Genomic DNA, 21695 nt, shown 5'->3' with positions numbered 1-21695 from the left:
TAAGGACGCACTTATTTTTAGGCTTCTAGATACTCTAATCTATTTCTTCTAACTAACAATTTATCAATAATAATTTATTTCCAGATATCTGGACCTGTAGAATCCGTCAAAAAATTCGTAAAAATTCTCGAGACAGAAGGAATATTTGCAAAAATTGTTGATTCATCAGGTATAGCTTTCCACAGCAAGTACATGGCAGATGTAGGTCCAATCCTTAAAAAATCTCTGGATAAAATTATTCCCAATCCTAAAAATCGTACAGAAAAATGGATTAGTTCGAGTATCCCGAAAACTGCATGGAATACACTGATGGCCATGCAAAGTTCTTCGGCTTATCATGTGAACAACCTTCTATCTCCTGTTCTGTTCCATGAAGCAGTTCAGAATATCCCAAAGAATGCTATTTGTATCGAAATTGCACCTCATGGACTTTTGCAACCAATACTAAAGCGATCCCTTGGGAAGGATGTAACACACCTGAGCCTTTGTAAGCGCAATCATGAGAATAATGTTGAATTTTTACTCAACAACATAGGGAAACTCTATGCAGCTGGAGCTCAGCCAGTTGTTAACAGACTTTTTCGTCCAATATCATTTCCTGTGGGACGTGGCACACCGATGCTAAATTCGAAGATTAAATGGGATCACTCACAGAAGTGGATAGTCCCATACTATGGCTCAGGTGGCACGTCTTGGCAAACAGTTGTGAATTTCAATGTTTCCAATGAGGAAGATTCCTTCCTGTTGGGACATATCATTGACGGACGTGCTATTTTCCCTGCCATGGGATATATTACTCTTGCTTGGCGCCAATTTGCAAGGACTCAGGGAAATACCTACGATCGTTTACGGGTGGTCCTAGAAGATGTAGTCTTCCACCGTATGATCATCTTACCTGCAGATGGTTCTCTGCAATTTGGCATTAATTTTCTTGATGGTTCTGGGAAATTTGAAATATGCGAAGGTGGTACTGTAGTCATGTCAGGAACTATCCGATCTTCAAATCACACAGTTCAGGAAGAATTGCAAAGTGATCAAATTCCTGAGTCCAAAACTGGCTTACCATTAATTGCCAATGATGTTTACAAGGAACTGCGTCTTCGTGGCTATGATTATAGAGGACAGTTTCGTGGTGTAGTCCAGGTTGATCCTAATGCAGAAACAGGTAAATTATTATGGGCTAAGAAGAATTGGGTAACCTTCATGGATTCCATGCTTCAATTTAGTATCATGGGGACTGACATACGTGAACTATTCGTTGCAACACGTATTGATAAAGTTATTATTGATCCAATGAAGCACTTGGAATTAGCTTCCAACATAGATGAAGGAGAAAGAGCAATTTTCCCAGTTCACATGGACAAGGATATAAATTTAATCAAGAGTGGTGGAATAGAAATACGAGGAATTACAACATTCCAGATCCCTAGGAGCCAATGCCCTAAACAGGAACCTAAATTGGAAAGATACGTTTTTGTACCAAATTGCAACAATCAAAACTTATCCAATGATTCAGCCATAGCGAGGAATCATGCAATCACTAGTGTTGTACAACTTGCCGTTGAAAACTGCAAAGGTGCACTTAAAATTAAGACTGCTGAAGTTCTTCTAGAAAAAGGAGAAGGAGCTCTTCTGAGTACAGACGTACAACGAATAATTGAAACAGAGCCAACAATATGCAGCGATATTTCTGTTGTAACAACTCAGAGCACCCCAAAACTGCAGCAGATTGCAACTGATTTTGGTATTCGTATTACAGAAAAGGATATCACCGCAGGACCTATTGATTCTGGATGTCATTTGTGCATAGCAACTGATATTCTCACACGTCCCAATGTTGAAGTGATTTTAAAGAATCTTCGGGGATCCATAAAAGAAGACGGCTTTATCCTTCTTGAAGAATATACGAATAAGAGCAGCAGCAACCGTGAAAACAGACTTTTCCAGAAACTAGGCTTTGTTGTAGTTGCATCACATACCAGCTCAAATAGGAACTATTTACTTCTACGTCCTGTCTTCGATATTAATTCCCAAAATATTCAACTAATCAGTGTGACTGAAAAGAACTTTAACTGGTTGGAAAATTTCAAATCTGCCATTCAGACTGCAGAGAGTGAGAACAAGCTAGTCTACATCGTATGCCAGGGAGAAGAACTATTTGGTGGGATGGGCTTCATGAACTGCATTAAAATGGAAGCAGGTGGCAAGTTTGCTAGATTATTCTTCATTCAAGACACCGATGCACCGGAATTTTCTCTATCTAATCTCTTCTATTTGGATCAGGCGGCAAAGAATCTAACTTGCAATGTTCTTAAAAATGGTTCTTGGGGTTCTTACCGACATCTAATGTTGGAGCATCAGCAAAATCAGCCAACAAAGGAAGTTGAAAATGCGTACGTTGCTGCTTTAAGAAAGAATGATGTATCTAGCTTGAAATGGGTTGAAGGATCACCTAATGATTTTTCGAATCAAAGCTCAGAGCTATGCACAGTTTACTATGCACCATTAAAGTTTCTTAATTCTAATGATACAATTCTATCAGAAGACGAAGAATCCTTTACTGGGAATGAATTTTCCGGCCGTGATACGAAAGGTAATCGAATTATGGCAATGGTAACATCAAAAGCTGTAGCCACGAAATATGTCGCTAGGAAAAATTTAATCTGGCCTGTACCAGATTCCTGGACACTTGAAGAGGCAGCAACAGTTCCATATGCCTATTCTACTGCTTACTATGCTCTGGTAATACGCGGGAACATGAAGAAAGGCGAAACCATTCTTATTCATGCTGGTTCTGAAAGTATTGGACAAGCTGCTATTTCTGTTGCTCTCAGCGCTGGGCTGACGGTTTTTACAACTGCTGAGAGCGAAGATAAGAAGAAGTTCCTTAGAACTGTCTTCCCACAGCTATCAGAGCGATACATTGGAAATTCGCAAGATTGTTCATTTGAACGGATGATTATGCGTGAAACTAAAGGGAAAGGTGTTGATTTGGTACTGAATTCTCTAACCGATGAGAAACTTCAAGCATCTATTAGGTGCCTTGGACTAAATGGACGGTTCTTACATATTGGTAAGTCTGATTTTCTCCACAAATGTTCCATATCTGCATTTTCCAAAAATATCAGCTTTCATGGAGTCTGCATGGACCATGTTTGTAATGGAGATACCGAAACTATAACTAGAATTAAAGAGCTCATCAATGAAGGAATCCAAAGTGGTGCAGTACGGCCACTTGCCAGTACTGTCTTTAATAGTCAGCAATTAGACGAAGCTTTTCGTTTAATCTCAACCAGAAATTATGTTGGGAAGGTGATAATTAAAGTTCGTGATGAAGAAGAAGAAAAACAAATAATTCCAGCACCTAAGCTCATATTTGCCATTCCCCGCACATATATGCATAAAAACAAAACTTATATAGTCCTTGGTGGACTGGGTGGATTTGGACTGGAGCTAATAAACTGGCTAATATCTAGAGGGGCAAGAAATATCATTGCAACATCTCGAAGTGGCATTAAAACAGGCTACCAATCCCTAATGATGCAACGATGGAAGAAAATAGGAGTAAATGTGGTGGTAGACAAAAATGATGCAACAACACTGGAGAAAGCTCAACAGCTACTTAAGGATGCTGGAAAATTAGGTCCCGTAGGTGGAATCTTCAATTTAGCCGTTGTACTGCGTGATGCTCTTTTTGAAAATCAACATCAAGCTGATTTCGAAGCTGTTTGCCTACCCAAAGTGACTGTTACAAAATTCCTCGATGCTGCATCACGAGATCTCTGCCCAGATTTAGATCACTTCATCTGCTTTTCCAGTCAATCATGTGGACGTGGCAATATTGGTCAGGTAAATTACGGATTGGCAAATTCAGCAATGGAGAGGATATGTGAGGCTCGCCATGTAGCTGGGTATCCTTGTACGATCTTCCAGTGGGGTGCAATCGGTGATACAGGTATATCAATTGAAAACGGGTTAGACAATAATACGGCTGTTGCTGGTACTCTACCCCAAAAGATGGAATCCTGTCTACGAACAATTGATCTCTTCCTGCAACAACCTCATCCCATTGTGGTTTCATTGTTAATAGCTGATAAGAAGAAGGCAGACAGCACTGGTCAATGGAGCATTGCGACTTGCATCGGAAATATCCTTGGATTCAAGGATCTAACTAAGATCTCTAGCTCATTGCCTTTGGCTGATCTTGGTATGGATTCACTAATGAGTGCAGAAATCAGGCAAATTCTCGAGAGAGATTACGACTTGGTGATGAATCTACAGGAAATTAGGCAGCTTACATTTGAGAAATTGAATGAAATTGAAAAGTTTTCTTAGTTATTATGTAAGGATGCCTACCTAATTGTAATCAAATTGATATATTTGCAAGCAGAAAAAGAAATCTTTAAAAGTTAAACGGTGTCATCTTATACATATTAGGCCTGGTTAAATAAAGAATTCATGAAAAAAATAATTAAATTGCGTTCTTTTTTAAATTCTTATTTATTTTCAGCAAAGTGAAAAGTTTTAAGGATTCCCCTGCAGGAATATACGGGATTTTGTAATTTTCTACAGTGTTATGCTGAAAAATAAAATTTTCTTGACTAATTCTTGACAAAAAGAGGCTGAGAAAAAATTAAACAAGAGGCCACAAAGCATAAAAGTGGAACATTCTTGGAAATTTTATTACCATAAAATTTATCAAATTCAAACCATTAAATTCAATGATTTTTTATTTACTCTCCCTCCAACAAAATGGTCTCTCTGCATTTTTTTATACTACAATATACATTTTAATAAAGAAGTTTCGTAATTTTCAATGTCTACCGCCCGATAAAATGTGTTATCGAATAAAATAAAAAATTATGGGACATTTCGTGGGGCTATAGAGTCGGTAAATCGTATTACGCACCGCGAATATGTTTTCTTTTTTTCTTCTTCTTCTGCGTACATAAATCCCCCCAAAATAGGTCACAAAAGCCCTATAAATCCGCTATAATTGTGGTGATTTTCTTTGCAAATAAAAACAACTGCAAGCAGATTTATAAAGAGACCATATAAGAGATTTAGAACAATTTTAGTTTATTTATTGTGCACTTATTTTGCTAATAATCTTGCAATGTCTGTAAGATTTTATCAAATATTCTGGTATGGTGTGGAAGCCGCTATACAAGGGTCCCCCGCATCATTTCTTTTAGGCATGATGTGATTTCATCGTCACTCTATGTGCTCCCAATTGCGGAACATTATGTGGACTATAACATAATATCTTATCGAATGAAGACAGACATGGTGTATGAAAGGGCTTAAATGGGATCGATATTTTTGGGTGAAAAAATATTGCCTATTAAATCTTTAAGCGAAGCATTCAGTGTTTGGTGAGAAAATAATTTGCAGAGCTTTGAGATGTTCAAATGGGTAATTTTTTGGGGAATCATCCTAATATTTTCTTCAGATAAACTCCTCTTGCTAAAAAAAAATATGTAACTTTACTACGTTTACTACTTTTCAGGTTTGAATTTACTACTTTTCAGATTTGAATTGAGCACTTTTTAAAGCTTTTTTTCTCCTAAATTTGAGCCTCTTTAGAACTAAAATGTAAATAATTCTTTTCATCTTGAGTTCAGTATTTTCAGGGTCAAATCTACTACTTTTTAGGCTGGAATTTACTACTTTTCATACTTGAATTAAGTACTTTTTCAACCTTTTTTTTCTTAAATTTGAGCCTCTTTAGGACTAAAATGTAAATAATTCTTTACATTTTGAAATTAGTATTTTCAGGGTCAAATCTACTACTTTTTAGGCTGGAATTTACTACTTTTCATACTTGAATTAAGTACTTTTTCAAACTTTTTGTCCTCAATTTAAGCTTCTTTAGGACTAAAGTGCGAAAAAATTTTTCATCTTAAATTCAATATTTTTTAGGCTTGAATTTACTACTTTTTATTCTTTTGCAAATCATTTAAATATTTTCATTCAAATAAACATCTCTTTAAATTTTCACATTGTGGAAATAATCTTGCCCTGTCTCTGCCTGCAGGTGATACAGATTGAAGAATCATTTAATATTAATGCATTGATTAGTGATTCATACGATCGACCTTTCAATGATAAACACCATACACGCGGAGACGAAGTGTTTGGATTTTATTCAGTGGAAAATGCTCGCAATTTCCCGCAACTGTGCAACGTTTAAATTTTGCCGTAGAGTAAAATAACACAGAGGCTTGTTTTGAAATGAACCGCAAAAGCAGAGCATACACCACATGTCGCTGTCTCACTGGCAAAACCCTTCTAAAGAGCTAACTAAAATGAATTGAAGAGGAATAACTCTGATAAAATACTACATAGCAGGGAAAAATGTCTCCTATTGCTGCACCACCATACATTTTAAAAATATTTTCATCTGTCGCACTTTTGGGGCGGGAAAGGTATGGCTAGTGAGGCATAGAAGTCGACAGAAATCTCGAGGCTGTTGTATTCCTTTGTAGCTCATTGGAAAAAATCACAGAGGGTTGTGATTGAATGGGGTTGAATGTGCAGCTGCTTGTGCAATTCAAACAAGGGCTGTGAATTATCTGGTGGAATAAGGGAAACCGGAATTCCAAATTAGACCATTTATGTATTTTTTTAGTTCTATTTAATAATTTTTCTATACTTAATACATTAAAAGCGAATAAACTTCTTTAAACTTTCTTTAAGATTTTTAAATATCTCTCCTAATTTAATTGTTATCTTTCTAATGAAATTTTCAAATAAAATATTAATTCTGGAAAAAATAACAGAAAAACGAATATTTTTTGAGAACTTAGTAGCCCCTTAAATTCCCAGACACATTTTTGAAAACTTTATATAGCGAATACACAAACATAACAAACTGTTCCCACTTGTTGCTACCTTGGCGCGCTGTTTAAATGCGAATGTGGAAAGTCGTTAGAAAATCCGGTGCACGGAGAATGACGTGCTCAAATTCCAATTCAGACAACTTTCCATCACCATCGACATCTGCTTCCTCAATAACTTTATCAGCAATCTGTTGATGCTCCTCAGGAGTCAATTCGTTGCGTGTTAGGGCCTCAAGCACACCTTTCAGGTCTGATTGCCCAATGAAGCCATCCTTGTCGAAGTCTGTGAAGAAGATTAATTTCTTCTTGAGAAAATTGTTTGTTATTCTTAAGATAAATTAGAATTTATTCTGATTAGTTTTTTGTTGTTGTTGTTGCAAATTATGTAACTTTTGAGGTTGATTTTCTAAGAAATGAGTGAGATCTAATAGAGATTATCTTTGATCCTTCTTCCTCGAGAGCTTATTTTGTGATATATTTTTGATTTTTTAGATTAATTAAAACAATTTAATTATAAAAATTAATTTAATCAACTCTTGGCCAAGAAAACTTTTAAAATTAACCGAGATTTTTCTATGATCGATTGTAATGTTCTAGTAGGATCTAGAGATGAATTGTATCCTCAAAATCCAACCCTAAAAGGATTCATAACAAAGATTTTAATAAAAATGAATTAATTTTATTATTTTACAACACAAAAATACTTATTTAGTGTCTTTAAAATGAATAATTAACTTAAAATTAAACACATTTAATTCTTATTTTTCATCGATTAAAAATAATAAGGTAGAAAAGTTTAGTTTTAGGTCTTCAGGGACCAGGAAGCTCTTTTTGGATCTTTTTCTTTTAGTTTAATAATTATTTAAGTTTGACGCATTATTTCCAATGATTTAGACATTTTTAAAACGATTGACGTTTATTTTCTGATTTTAAGATATTTTTGTTAACGACTGGCGTTACTTTTCTAACATTTGACATATTTTTTAACGATGTTTGTCATTTTTCCTAACGTTTTATTTTTTCTAACGTTGAAAATTTTTCCCTTTCAAATTTTTTATTGTATTTTTAGCACAAAAATAAATTCTTTTTGATTTTCAAAGAAAAGTCTAAACTTTCTAAAATTTTACGGTATGTTCAGACATCCAAACATCCCTCCCACCCCTACTGGCTACGACTTTGTTGATCATCTTTTACAAATAAATTAATCAACAGAAAAAATTCATAAAAACTCACCATAAATCTTGAAGGCGTAGTAAATTTTGATATCCCTCGGAGCTTGTTCACTGAAGACCGATAGAAGATCCAGGAAGTCCTCAAATGTGAGATTTCCTTGACCATCGCGTGAAAATGCCTCACAAATGTTCTTCCTGAAAGGATTCTCTCTCAGCTCTGGTAGCCTCTCTATGTATTCCCTGGGAATCTTAACTGTGGATGCCTGCCCTTCGGTCATTTGCTTAGGCACGAGATCCGGACGAATATCCCGGAAGCGTTTATGCACACGAAGGATTTCCTTTCGGGTAAAAAATGTACAATCCTGGAAAGTTGGCAAAAGGATTAAAGCTTTGAGAATTTAAGTTGAATATTTAATGGGTATAAAACCTGATAGTCATTGAGCTGCTGATCCGTGAACGTGGCTATCTTGTTCCCCATGATTCCTGGTCGAGGACTCGCGTGGAAATGACTTTCCAATCATGGACACATTCTCTGCACGCTGCCGCGCCTTTCAGTCACTATAGCGACTCATCCACACCTCGCAATCGATTGACTCGCATCAGGACTAAACGAGGGAGTGCCCATAAAACAGCAAGACAGGGACTAATTTCTTATCTACGCCTTTTTTCCATTCTTCACGCAGCACGAAAAGTTTTGCAATACTTTCTTCATTCAGAGGAAAATTTTATGAGAAGACGAAAAGGACGAAAAGTTCATAAACCTTCACGTGAAATTAAGAAAAGAAAATTATCCTTTCACCAAAATAATATTTTATTCATTTATAATCTCTCTTTGAGCATAAATCAACAAGAATTTATAAAAATAATATTTTTTTTTAGCAAATTTTGTTACTACCGCCAAAATCTTTGTATGCTTTGTACGACATCCTTGTTTGTTTGAGATACTTTGTGGGATGGGAATCCGCTTTGGGATCCAAATCCATCACTGTCATGGACACTGCAAACCTCTCATCACCAACACGTATTGTATGACGCTCCTCCGTGTCTCCACCAGCTGTAACTTTCTGGAATGTCATCATGAGGGAGCAATCGAGGGCGGTGGCCCCTAGAAAATACTTCTCAGCCCCACTGAGTGATTCCAGCCAATTCTCGGAAGTGCTGCGTCTTTTTGCCAGAATTTGCGCAACATTCCCAAAGGATTGCTCCTCGTCAATTGACGCACCATCCACGGTTGTTGTGAGATTATCCCGTGCAAACATTTGAACATCGAGGATTTGCTTAAGAATACTTCCACGTGGTAAGGGATGACTTTCATTTGGCACTGTTGTCCCTGTAGAATCGTTGAGTATGGCTGTCAGGAGGAGCTGGAGGAAGTTATCTAAATTCCTACAAAAAGAAAAAAATATGAATTTTCACATAAAATGGTTTTAAAAAAAAAATTTATGAGCTCACGATGCTCATGAAATGTTTTAATGTTAAAGGAAATAATAAAAATGATCTTCATATTGCTTTAGAAAGCCCCCAAAAAATTCCTTTCATATAAATCTTCAAGCAAAAGCTCGCTTTAAAAAACTACGTAGTTCAAAATATTGTGAAAATGTCGAGATTTTTCGCTAATTTGAAGCTCGTTCTGCAAATGAAAAATTCCCAGAAGACGTTGTTTTGATGAGTTTGTACTGTGCGTATGTTTTTCTCTCAATCTATTCAGAAAATCTTTTGAATATTAAATAAAATGAATAATAATTTTCAGAGGCGTGAAAGGCGCACTCATCTCGCAATACAATTTATTGCTTTTCAAAAATTTCACAGATACTGTAAACGATTGGAAAGCGATCAATGAACCTAATTGGGGGGCGGAGTTGCACATTTACTATTGAAAATAAAATAAAATAAAATAAAACAAAATATTATACAAAAATTAAGAAATTATTTTTATGATGGATATTTGTATAAGTTACTGTATATGCGTAAAATAATTGGACATTCCACATAAAACTTTAAAGACTTTAAGGGTAAATAGAGAGAGAATGAAAGTAGAAAGAGAAGTTTGTTCATTTTAAGGCTTTCGGAAACTTTACAAAACTGTTAACTCCTAACCAGATACGGAAAAATATTATATTATAGCATACGTATGAGAGGAAAAACAGATTTACAATTAACTTTTCCGGTTTGTTTTATTATTTTTTATTTACTTGGAAGAAAAAATATGTCAAAATATTTTTTAAGTTATGTTTTCTTAGTCGGTTTACCTAAAACCGGAACGAAACCTTTTCTTAATTCCTTCATTTTTATTAACCTATTTCTACCGTTTCCCGGAAGTTGTTTACCGACTACAACAAAACTTTCTGAATTGATAGTTTCTTGAAAAAAAAAAAAAGGAATATTTGAGAATCAGTAAGTTTTATATTAAGCAGTTTCTAAGATATCCCTAAGTCCCTTAAGTCAAGTTGTTAAAAGATTGCTCATTGCTTAATAAATCAAAGAAGACCAATCTGATTAAAACAAAAGCATTTTATAAATTTTCCTTGTTTTTCTAAGAAGATTTTCTCAAATTTTCATCAAAATCAGTCGAATCGATTTTTTTTAAAAAGAACGGAAATGTAAAGCAATCTTACTTGAAAAAAAAAAGATGGCGTCGTTTATAAATAAAATCAATATTGATTTCAATTTTTTTTTTTCATAGATAGCGAAGTCAAAAAGATTCTGGAACTACATAATTGAATATCCTTAGAATTTTTTTCAGGAATGAATTTAAAAGAATTTTTTTTAATTCATTGAAATCAATGTTTACGTTTTGAAAAATGACGCGAAAATTTTTTCAAATTATTTTGACTCACATTTTTATTTGTTTTAAAAAATCTATTGAACCAATTGTAATGAAAATTCGTTAAAATCACCTTTGAAGAACAAATAGAATTAAGAAAATGATTTTATTCGAATCGGATAAATTTTCTTTGAATGTTAGAGCAATCATAAAAAAATTAATTTAAATTAATGTTTAAAAATTCATCATAAATTTCTTTAGGCCAAGAACTATTAATTAGCAGAACTAGGTTAAACGGGTTAAACTATTCAAATTTTTTTTAAGGCAATTTTATAAATCACAACGTACGTATAAGGCTTCAGCCTACGTTTGGCTATTTTAAATAATTTCAAGAACTCTCTTAATTTATATCATCTATGACGATTTATCTTATGCTTTCCGACAGTTATATCAATACTCAGGAAGTTTTTTTAAGAAGCAAAAAAAGGTGCAGCAGCGGAAATTGAGATTCAATGGCTGGAAAGTTTCTTGATTAACTTTTTTTCTTGCAAAAAGTAAACTTTGCAATAAAGTGCTTACACTTTGCAAAGCTTGCAAACATTTGCGAGCTTTGTTTGTTCATTTTCAGTTTAATTTGCACAAAAGAAGCACAATGTCCAAGGAAGATTTTTAGATGCTTCGCGCGTAATTTCAACCGTCACGAGGTGAGAAGTTTTTTCTTTCTTCATTTTACCATTATGTCCAGAAAATGATGATAAAAGTGAATAAAATAACAAAGAAAGTGCATGGCGCCTTTTGCAATATGTACCTATATATTCTTTGTCTCTCAACCCACAAGGTTTTCTCTGTGCGCGAGGCATCAGCAGAAGTCTCTTTTGCACGATCAGTCACCATAAAAGCTATCATGTGACCTCAATTGAATTTCATTGTGCAAAAAAAAATGAACGAACTATTGGAGGTTTTTTTTTTCTTCTTCTTTATACTCACTTTGATGGGTCACCCTGGAGCATGGTATCTTCGAGAGCATCCTGCAAACCACAATCGATTCCATCGCCATAGATCAGCTGCCCTGATCGCCACATGCGAAAGTTATTCTGTGGTGTCTCCACGAGACCACGGAGGGCTCTTAGCATACGATCGCGATCGCTGCAAAATACAAACCACGCGGTGCAGTGAGAAGCACGTCGAGAGACACGTGATTGGTGTGAGTTATAGAGAAATATAAAAAAAGTAAAAAGATCGATCTCAATTACCCAGAGAATAAGTCAATTGGACAGTAATTACTGACACGTTTTATCGTCTTTTTAACGAGCTGCAATTAAAAAGAATTTGCGTGGAATCATTAAAATTCACTCTCCCATTGGATTTTCCTTGCGCTTTTCCCTTTTCGCGCACATTTACTTTTCTACATCTTACTTTGAGATACTGCATGGCACAGAAGCGACATAATTTTGCACTTAGATCAGGGAAGAGAGCCTTGAATATTTCCTCAGGGAACATCCATCCCTGCTTTGGTTTAATCTCCACACAATACGTCTCACCAGTTACCTGAAATGACAATGATTGAGGATCATACACAGGTAGATTTTTTATAAAAAAGAAAAGACAAACCTGTATATCGGGAGGTAGAAGATCACGCCGAAGGATCGCAAGATCAGGATAGAGAATCCCCGCTCTGCATCGAATTTCTTTGTCACACCTCACAGATGGGCGGAATTGATTGAGCCACCTGTTGACCGTATCATAATTTGGAATTCGTAGTAGAACAAGTTGTGGTTCGATCGTGAATTCCCTGGCAAAGAGACTCCCCACAATTTTCGCGTATTCCGTAACCATGATCACATGATCAATTGAGGGAGCCTCGAGATCGCAATTTGTTGGTGATTTCCGCAATCGCAGCACCTGCCCCAAGTCCGGAATTGCCAGCACCAGGTTGGCATTCCCTTCGGCCCTGTAGACAAGGCGATCTCTACTCAAATTTTCCGTTTTCCCATCGGACTTCGATACGATCGCGAGGATCACCGTGGTGTTGTTCTTCCTAGCTCTACGCTTTGATCTTCCCATGGCATTCTCAACCACGCAGCTTCACTACAATAGAGAGAGAAGATTTTTTTTGTGCTGTGTGTGCCTCTGTGATCACGAAAGATCACCCATTGCACTCCATCGCGATAGCGCGTGACCTCAAAAAGCGTTCATAATGCGGTATCAACGAGGGAAACGCGATAATTTGCATGAGAAAGCCAAATATTGTGGCGTCAGTACAAATCCCAATGATCGTACGCTACCGTACATCACTCGTAGGCATCTCCCTCCACACACGATCCTCCCAATGCAGTGACACTTGGCAACAAAATCACACATACCAATGGGATGTTGAACTCTCATGAACCTCTCGTGGATAAATCATAAAACGCACCAAATTATGCTTCATATTTTTTTATTTTCATATTCTTTACAAATATTTTTTTATTGTTTTTTTTATCATGACTTATTGAAATAAAATCCATTTTGAATTTTTTTTTGTAATGCTTCTACAAATAGTATATAGTTATTTTTTTTATAAAATAAGAGAAAAAAGAAATTGTGAAATATAGGAATTAAAATTATAATTTATATATTTTTTCATGTTAAAATTACCTCTCGATCCTCAATTAAATTTTTCATCCACGTATCCTTAAATATTTACAATCATTACAATGTTTTTTATATGACTTAAATCACTAGAATAAAAAAAATTAAAAAGCAAAAATTTATCAAAGTTAATTATAGCAAAAATTAATTTGTACGGGAAGGTTTATCAATTCATATTTTTTTGTTATTTTTTGAAAAATATTTTTTTTTCTGTGGTCATCACTGTAAAGGGATTTTGGTATTTTCTTGGGGGAATAATTAGACTAAAAAAAATTAAAATTAGAATTAAGATTAGATCCAAAAAGAAATTTTTTTAAAACCACATGAAACTTGAGAAAAACGCGGGAAAAATTTGAAATTTTGATTTTTCAATTCTGCCTCTTAATATAGTTTTAAATTCCATTTTTTTTAAAGTTATGTTTGTTTTTTTTTAAAGATTAATTTCATCATGTTTTTCATTATATTTTTTAAAATTTTATCCATTTAATATTTCAAAGAGCTCTCCATGTATCATTAGCCACGTCAATATAAATCCTTAGTCCTTGTTGGTTTTTTTGTTGTTGTTGTAAGAGTCATTTCAGCATTTATGATTTTTTTCTTGCTCTCCATCGTACTTCATTTTGTTATTTTTCATTTTTTATTCTTTTATTATAAATTCTCCGCTTCATTTTTTTTCTTTTACTTCGTCGTAATGAATAATTTCCTTTTCCTTTGTCACATTCTCCCCAAAATACATATTCAATATAAAATATCTCATTTTCTACAATTGTCCTCTCGCTACACAATATTACATTACATATATAATTTAAAAAAGAAAAAAAAATTACACAAGTCTTTGATCAGTTCTTTCATTTCCAAATACTTTTTTTCTTTATATTTATGTTTTGTCCTCACAGATGAGAATATCAATTTTTCTCTTTTTTTTAAGTCCTTCCACGTTTCATTTAGTGTTTTAGGTAGTTTTTTCATCTCTTCTTAACCTTCTTTCACAATTTTTTGCTTAAACCTTACATCCAAAAGCAAAAACAAAAAAAAAATAAAAAGATCACAGTGTTTTTTTTTCTCCTCTCTCCATACTTCTTCATATTCGTTTACAGCATCCACTTTTGTACATTTTTTTTTCATTTAACATCTTATATGTTAAGATTTTTTTTATTTGTTGTTTTGGTTTGCGATTCTTTTTAAGTAGTTTCTTATTTGTTTCTTTTTTATGTAATTCGAATGTGATAGTATTTTATTTTTATTAATTAAAAAATATTTTTTTATTGATTTTTGTCTAATTTTTATATTTATTTTATAATTTTTTTTAATTTTGAATTTTAAGGAAAATAAATTTATTAAAAGGTTAGGAATGAACCATAATGAAGTTAATTCCTATAATTTAGATTCCCTAAAAATCAAATATTTAACCGTAGATACATAAAAAAGCCTTACGAGGAATTTAGAATTGTTCGATTTCTTATTTATTCTCAAGAATCTATCTCTTTATTTATTTCTTCAAAAAGAAAAAAAATAAGAATTTTCTTGTGAATAAACACGTAAGAACAATCGTATTCGAACGACTAGGAAAGCTGTATTTAGGGCAATAAGTTTATCTAAAGAAAAATTCTAGGTACCAATTTTCAACTATTTCCTAAAGTTTCAAAACTAATTCTTTATTATTTTTTTTGCAGGGTAATCCAATTAATTGATCTATATTTTTGTTATTTTTTGTATTTTTTCCTGGAAGAAAATATTTCTAAATGTATGTATCTACTTCATAAGACTTTGAATTTGTTTTTCCTGATAATTTTTCCCCATTCTATGCCGTAAGTTTGTAATTTTTAATATTTTTTTTAAATCGAAACTATAGTTTTCATGTTTATTATCGAATTTATTACAAATTTAATAATAAAAATTTGATATTATCACATTCCGTTTCCACTAAACTTTCTAGTAATTGTATGCTTTCTTGTTGTTTTTTTAGGTTATTTCTTCATCTTCTAAACTTCTTATAGAAAAACTTCTCATTAATCTTTTGTTGTTAAATAAATTTCTATTACAAACTAGAAAAAAAAGCGTCGTCTTACCTCATTTTGAAATCTTTCATATTTGTTTTTCTAACGTTTTGTTAACACATTTTTGTTTTTATTGTAATAAATTTGTTTTGTCAATTACAGTTAAAATGGCAGGTAAAGCGAAATTTCCTCATTTTTTTTCTTTTATCTCTTTCCTAAGAACTTGTGCAATAAACACAGTGATTTTGCAGGTTTTTCATGTTATCATAATTCGGTTTTATTTCTTTTTTTTATTTATACGTGTAATATAATATTCCATCCGAGCTGTATATATTAAATATTGACGTCTGGTGGATTTCTTTTTCTCAATTTTCTTTTAAAAGAAAATTAAATTATTGGTGATCTTGTTATAAGAAAATCAACGTACATTTAATGGGGAAATTTTGTTAAATCTACAAGAAAATGCTCATATCAATTTATTGTTTTAATTTAAAAAAATAATTTTAATAAAATAAATAATATTTAAGTCCATCCCAAATTGGTTAAAATTGATCGATTTAGTAGCGTAAGAAAGAAATTAAACGTCCGATACGTCGCTTTTGAATAAAAGTTTTTTAAGAAAAATATTTAACCAAAAATCTGAGTTAAAATAAATTTTTAAAATCACCTCCAGGTTCTAAAAAAATAGAACAAGGCAGGAAAATGGGATAGAATTATATTTTTATAATATCTTTCTTCTTTAATGTCTTCCCAAATTGTGTATTTAATTAACTCATTCATCAGGTCCGGAAAGTTTATAAAATATTGAAGAAAAAAAACTTGAGCTTTAATTTAATTTAATAATATTAAAGAGCATGATAAAGGAACAAATAATCGTGGAAAATTGGATAGTTTTCCTCAAATATTGTGAAAGAAAAGATTTTTCCAGTTACAGGTAAAACTTTCAATTGTTTTTCTCATATTTCACCGTTAATAAATTGGAATAGTCATTACTTTTCCATCACATTCATGGAAAAAGACCACGCTTTTCCAGAGCCTTTCATCATTCTCTTTAATTAAATTTTTCCAATGTGAATTCTTGGAAATTTTTATAATGAATTTTATAAAAAAAAAACCTTTTACTACAAAATTCCTTTGAAAAATAGATCTGCAAAAAGATGGCTTTTAGTTCAAAATGAATTAACTGAGGCATTTTGATTATTTAACTTGACAAAACTTCCCTGCAGTCCTTTTGAAAAATTCTAGGAACTTTGTTGCAATTAGGAGGTATGCTATCCTCCTCCAACTCCCAGAGGGGCTGTTTTTTTCCTACAAATTCATCAGATCATTAATTTAATAGTTGAACGCACAAAAAACGTCCTATACGTTAAATTTTCTAGCCCCTCCCTTTCTTTCCTTAACTCCTCTCTCTTATCATTCAATAAAGGATATTTTCTTCAGGTATCTCAGTTCTACTATATACGTAAAGGAAAAGCACGGGGGGGGATTTCTCCAATTTTTTTTTGTATTCATAAACATGTTACACATAATGTTCAAAAATAAAAAAATAATAAATGTAAATTGGATTGTGTCACATTGGGGGGATAACGTATTAAAAGTGAAAGCTTTTTGTTATTCTGTTAGTGACTAAAGTTTTTATGCTTGTTGGAGATACACATTGATTAAAACATTATTGGGTCTATCACAATTTTATCGTTTCTCCTCGCCCGTCTTTGGGAGAAATTCTTCAACGAATTTCACCCAAGATGTTTTGTGTGTTCTTTGTACGCGGCGAAAGGCAAATAAATCACAGAAAATTTTTCAGCAAAAATAATTTTGTCTGGGTGCAAATTGCATTGTTGTAAAATATAATGATTTTTTTTTTTTGTAAATTCATTTTGTATAGCAACGAACCACGCTAAAAAGGCACAAACTTGTGTGAAAAGATAAAACTCTGCTGCACTTTTTTTTTCTCCAGCAAAAGACGAAACCACGATATTTTATGGAGAGATTAAATTTCCGATAGTACCCACCACTGAAATCAGGGAGGGAATTTCTTTTGCGAGCAAATGCAACGTGAAGAGATGAAATTTCAGCAGAATTTTATATCTTTTCTCAGATGTTTTGTAGCTTTCATTTGTACTTTTTGCGCTGATACAAAAAAAAATCGCAAATTATGTATAATAAAAGTGAGATCAAGCCTTATCAATAGGGGGGAAATGGGGAGAATATCGGATCAATTGTTCCATTCATCACAATACTCTCCCCCATTGAGTTCCAATAACAATTTGATCAAGTGTATCACTTCCTCGTGACTATATAAAGTAAACAGATAATGCATTTCAGCGGGAAAATAGTATATTTATTTATTAATTTTTAAAATGAGAGATATTTCTGTAAAGGAGTTTATTCGTTTTTGTATGGTAAAACCCCTCATTCCAGAAAACAAGTTGGATAGAACGTCTAAACTTGTAAAGGATTGATAACAGAATAAGAAATTTTCAGAATCTTTTCATTTTCATCTGTGATCAAAGACTGGAAAAGTTTGTTCAAAAATGTTAATAATGACGTCATTACTGTGTTTTTTCTTCCTTTTTATGCATGAAGCAAAAAAAATACGCTGTCAAGAATCACTGACGAAGCAATAGATTGAATACTAAATGCATTAAGAGACAAAAATCATATTTATGACGTCATTATTTGCATTTTTGGGGAAACTTTCGCTGTTTTGTTTCCAAAAAGAAACTCTCTTGTTTGTTGATATCTTATTCGTTTTCAATCCTCTAAAAAATTATAAATTCCGATTATTTCTTGTAATACGAGGTTTTCCAGGTTTTTCCTACTAGAAACGAATAAGCTCCTTCGTTTTTTGGTATTTCAGTAGAATTTATTTAATTTAAGGTTAAAACTAATATTGACGCAAATTTACCTTATTGTGACTCAGAAAATGACTAATATAGACTCAACTCCCTTAGCGCGAATCAAATTTTGTCTTATTTAGACTTAATTTTTAACTAATGTAGACTCAGCCTTTACCTTATGGTGACTCAATTTTTTTAAACTTATCTGCACTACAAAATATCATAAGGTTAAAGTTGAGTGTACATTAGTTAAAAATTGAGTCTACATTAGTTAAAGGCTGAGTCTAAATAAGGGAAAATTTAAGTCGCGTTAAGGGAGTTGAGTCAACATTAGTCTTTTTCTGAGTCACAATTAGATGGAGCCATTAATTTAATTTAATTTATTCTTTGATCTGTCAAAATACAAAAGTAAATGCAAAGTTAAGCAAAATCATGAATTAAGGAATAAGAAAACGGTTAAATTTTTAAATTTGGATAAGAAATTTAAATGTCAAAATGACAAGTTCTGTCAAAAGAGATTATGTCAAATTTATTAACGTCAAAAAACAACATTTCCTATCGCACACTTCCAATGCAGGTAGTGCAGGTATAAATAAATGTACATTTTCCGTGCTTTTGTGTAAACATTACAAATTAATGTATTTGTAACTATTTTGCAGCTGAAATGCAAAATCCCATTGAAATTAATTTTGTACCTTCATAATAAGCATTTTGTGCTGGTGTGTACTTGTCAGGTAATAAAAAATTTGTAAAAAACAAAATAAATGCGTGACTGAAAGCAAATATTTCATTAAAAAAAAATTCGATTCTGTACAAATTTATTTATCATGTCTACACTAAAGGAATAAATTTTGGATTCATTTTTTTTTCTTGTAATATACACAGATTCACCTCTTTCCATAACATCACTGGCTATACCTCCTAAATACAAAAAATATATTATACCTACAATAAATCATTTTTGCGCCCTAGCGCAATATATCTAAACTGCATGCTCATTAGTTTTTTTTAACAGTGCAAAAAGACACTTTTACAAAATAAACATTTTATATCAAATACATATTTTTTTTAGAATGTGTGTTGTTTGTTTTTTTTTCCTATATGACAATTTACAATTTATTCACTTTCAAATTGTATATTGATTTTCTTTTTTTTTACTCTTTCCTCTACAATTAGAAAATTAAATATTCATTACAATCGCACTTTTTCCGTGTCTCTGCAAAGCCCTCAACGCTAATGCAAACCTCCCCCTAATTCTCATCCTTAAATCTTAATGCAATATGGGATCAATGATGGTTTATCGTTTCATCTTCACAAATATTTTGTGTCTTTTTTTCTTACTTCTTCATTATTTTGTTTATATGCTGGACGGTGGGTCATCATATAATGTAGTTTGCATCAATTATCGACGTATTGAAATTAGTTGATCCTGCAACAATATAAGAAACATAATGTATGGATTCTTGTACATAAAAGCCATGTTGACACAGAAGCTCCTCTTTTATGTACTATTATCTCACATCTCTCTTTCTCTCCATTTTCTTAAAGGTTTTCTTTTCATGTCTTCTGTACTACATATAGCATATTCTTCCTCATAACATATCACCCATCCTCCTCCTCCTCCTCCTCCCAAATACAGTTTCTCAGACAACCCGCGTTGAAATACGATATTCACCAGACACCAGTATGGTAAAGAAAACATTCCAATATCTACCGGATTTAGGCCTCTTTTGCTATGTGATCCAAAATTAAAAAAAAAAATTCTTCTACGCCGAGAGATTCCCAAACGTGCCATTTTTTTCGCTCTTTCAAACATCAAAACATATCAACGAGACTTGTGGTCAAATTTTATAGCATTTTTCCTTGTAATATCTCCTTCTCGTCTATCTACATGGTGTGTGGAGCAATTTGTGAAAAATTGCGACGCAATTTCGCTGCCATATTCGCTTGAAACCACACGTTTATTCCCTCTTATGTGTATATAGATGTGTATTTGTGCGAATTAAATACTTCTTTGCTTCTTTTGCCCATAGCCGGTTATTTCTCGAAAAAAAAAAAGAATTTCTCAAGTCAGTCTTCAGACCCGAAACAAACCCCATTGAGAAGAAGAAGGAAACAACAAAAAAGGCATCAAGTCAAACACAAGAGGCCCCCCGAAAAACATACAAAACTCCTAACGAAAACCTCTCTCACAACATCATTTTATTGATATAAATTCGTGATGCGGGTTACTCCCATGTTTTTCCCAACCCCCCTCATCTTGCCTCTCATCCAAAAAACTCTTTCTCTTTCACATTCACACACAGCTTTGTGTTGTATTTTAGCTCTCCATTCCATATCTTCTCAATATATGGCCTGATGAGGAGTGTCACGATGGAAAGAGTGAGATAGGGAGCAGAAAGGCAACACAACACACAGAGACCACCAAGGGGGTAATCATCGAAGAAAACATGGCGACTTTGTTGAAAAAAAAATTTGTCCACAACCCGGTAGTTATTCAAATTACAAGACTTTGCCCAGACTCCCTCCTGTGAACTGTATAAGGAGGGAATGCTGAAAATTTGATTGAAGATTGATTTCTCATGTAAAGGAAGACCATAAAAATAACTCTTTGTTCCAAAATAACCATCTTTAGACTACTATTTCCCAGGGAATCTGTTGCAAATTTTAAGGGGTTGATTTTATTAAATAAGGGTTGTAAAAAAAAACCTTGAACAATGCTAAAATATTGTCGTTAATCTTGAAAAATTATTCGTAAGAACTTATATAAAAATCGTATTGTAGTTTAATTGTTTAAAGAAGAATCCTAGGTTCCTACCATACTAGGATCCATCTAGCATAGATATCAGGAAACTATATTTTTAAAGTCAGTTTTCTGCTCATTACATCACAAAATGGGAAGAAAAGTAGGATATTTCAAAAGACCTAGACTACTTTTCCAAGCTTTAAATGATTTTGATCATCACGTGCGTCAAACTCAAATTCCTAGACGAAGTTCAGGAGATACGACTACAAACGCTCAGTCATTAAAGAAAATGATGTTAAAGAAACTCAGGCAACTTAACCTAAACGTCTTCTGTGAGGTCCATCTAGTTACTTAACTTGAAATTCCTAAGGGAGAGGAGTAAGGGCTAGATAAGATGTAAAGGATGTTAGGAAATAACAGGCTAGGAGCTTCCAGATAATTAAGACAGGCCGGGAATTAATCCTGCCTGATTGATAAAGCAAGCCCAAAGGTTGCGACTAGTAATACTCTACCAATTAGGTCTTCCTTGACCATCACAAACTTCAATTTTAAAAGTTTTCTGAGATTATACGGCAACAAGGAATGAATCCTTAAAAAACTTTTAAAATCTGAGCATATTTTAATAACCTTATAAGACCCCAACATAACCTCTAACTTCTATCATTTTTTTTTCAAATTAGTTAGTGTTCCTCATCTTTAGACT

The 21695-nt window shown here is 33.1% G+C and overlaps 5 protein-coding genes across 5 annotated transcripts in view; 1 reads left to right on the top strand and 4 right to left on the bottom strand.

Moving 5' to 3' along the window:
• LOC129791241 (fatty acid synthase-like) overlaps positions 1–21695 on the top strand; it is a 1176504-nt gene that overhangs the window by 2105 nt on the left and 1152704 nt on the right. Inside the window, exon 3 of the mRNA XM_055829309.1 lies at positions 85–4480. Within this exon, the coding sequence (XP_055685284.1) occupies positions 85–4335 (4251 nt within the window). The 3' untranslated portion in view covers positions 4336–4480. The remainder of the gene's footprint in view (positions 1–84; positions 4481–21695) is intronic.
• Positions 1–21695, bottom strand: part of LOC129789960 (pupal cuticle protein) — a 1201887-nt gene that overhangs the window by 64800 nt on the left and 1115392 nt on the right. The window lies entirely within an intron of this gene.
• Positions 6880–8492, bottom strand: LOC129789985 (calcium and integrin-binding family member 2). The gene is made up of 3 exons (XM_055827135.1): positions 8442–8492; positions 8076–8376; positions 6880–7125 (listed from the first exon to the last, which is right to left on the bottom strand). The coding sequence occupies exons 1-3, from the start codon at positions 8490–8492 to the stop codon at positions 6908–6910; spliced, it is 570 nt and encodes a 189-aa protein (XP_055683110.1). The 3' UTR covers positions 6880–6907.
• Positions 8811–21695, bottom strand: part of LOC129789902 (inositol-pentakisphosphate 2-kinase) — a 42711-nt gene continuing 29826 nt past the window's right edge. Inside the window, exons 2-6 of the mRNA XM_055827027.1 lie at positions 12390–12866; positions 12195–12326; positions 12032–12090; positions 11766–11924; positions 8811–9400 (exon numbers count right to left, since the gene is read on the bottom strand). Coding sequence (XP_055683002.1) covers positions 8890–9400; positions 11766–11924; positions 12032–12090; positions 12195–12326; positions 12390–12842 — 1314 coding nt within the window. The 5' untranslated portion in view covers positions 12843–12866 and the 3' untranslated portion in view covers positions 8811–8889. The remainder of the gene's footprint in view (positions 9401–11765; positions 11925–12031; positions 12091–12194; positions 12327–12389; positions 12867–21695) is intronic.
• LOC129789947 (protein BTG2-like) overlaps positions 15107–21695 on the bottom strand; it is a 35675-nt gene continuing 29086 nt past the window's right edge. Inside the window, exon 2 of the mRNA XM_055827080.1 lies at positions 15107–19675. Coding sequence (XP_055683055.1) covers positions 19649–19675 — 27 coding nt within the window. The 3' untranslated portion in view covers positions 15107–19648. The remainder of the gene's footprint in view (positions 19676–21695) is intronic.

This window comes from Lutzomyia longipalpis, chromosome 2, assembly GCF_024334085.1.
Source record: "Lutzomyia longipalpis isolate SR_M1_2022 chromosome 2, ASM2433408v1".
NCBI classification, from domain to species: Eukaryota; Metazoa; Arthropoda; class Insecta; order Diptera; family Psychodidae; genus Lutzomyia; species Lutzomyia longipalpis.
This window is presented reverse-complemented; position numbering and strand designations above follow the sequence as displayed.

Bases quoted from the DNA above. Each gene is read 5' to 3' on its own strand.
- LOC129789985 (XM_055827135.1), bottom strand. From the start codon at position 8,492: ATGGGGAACAAGATAGCCACGTTCACGGATCAGCAGCTCAATGACTAT. The intron at 8,377-8,441 runs GTTTTATACCCA...CCAACTTTCCAG, and splicing joins AGCAGCTCAATGACTATCAG to GATTGTACATTTTTTACCCG. The intron at 7,126-8,075 runs GTGAGTTTTTAT...TCTTCTTCACAG, and splicing joins CTACGCCTTCAAGATTTATG to ACTTCGACAAGGATGGCTTC.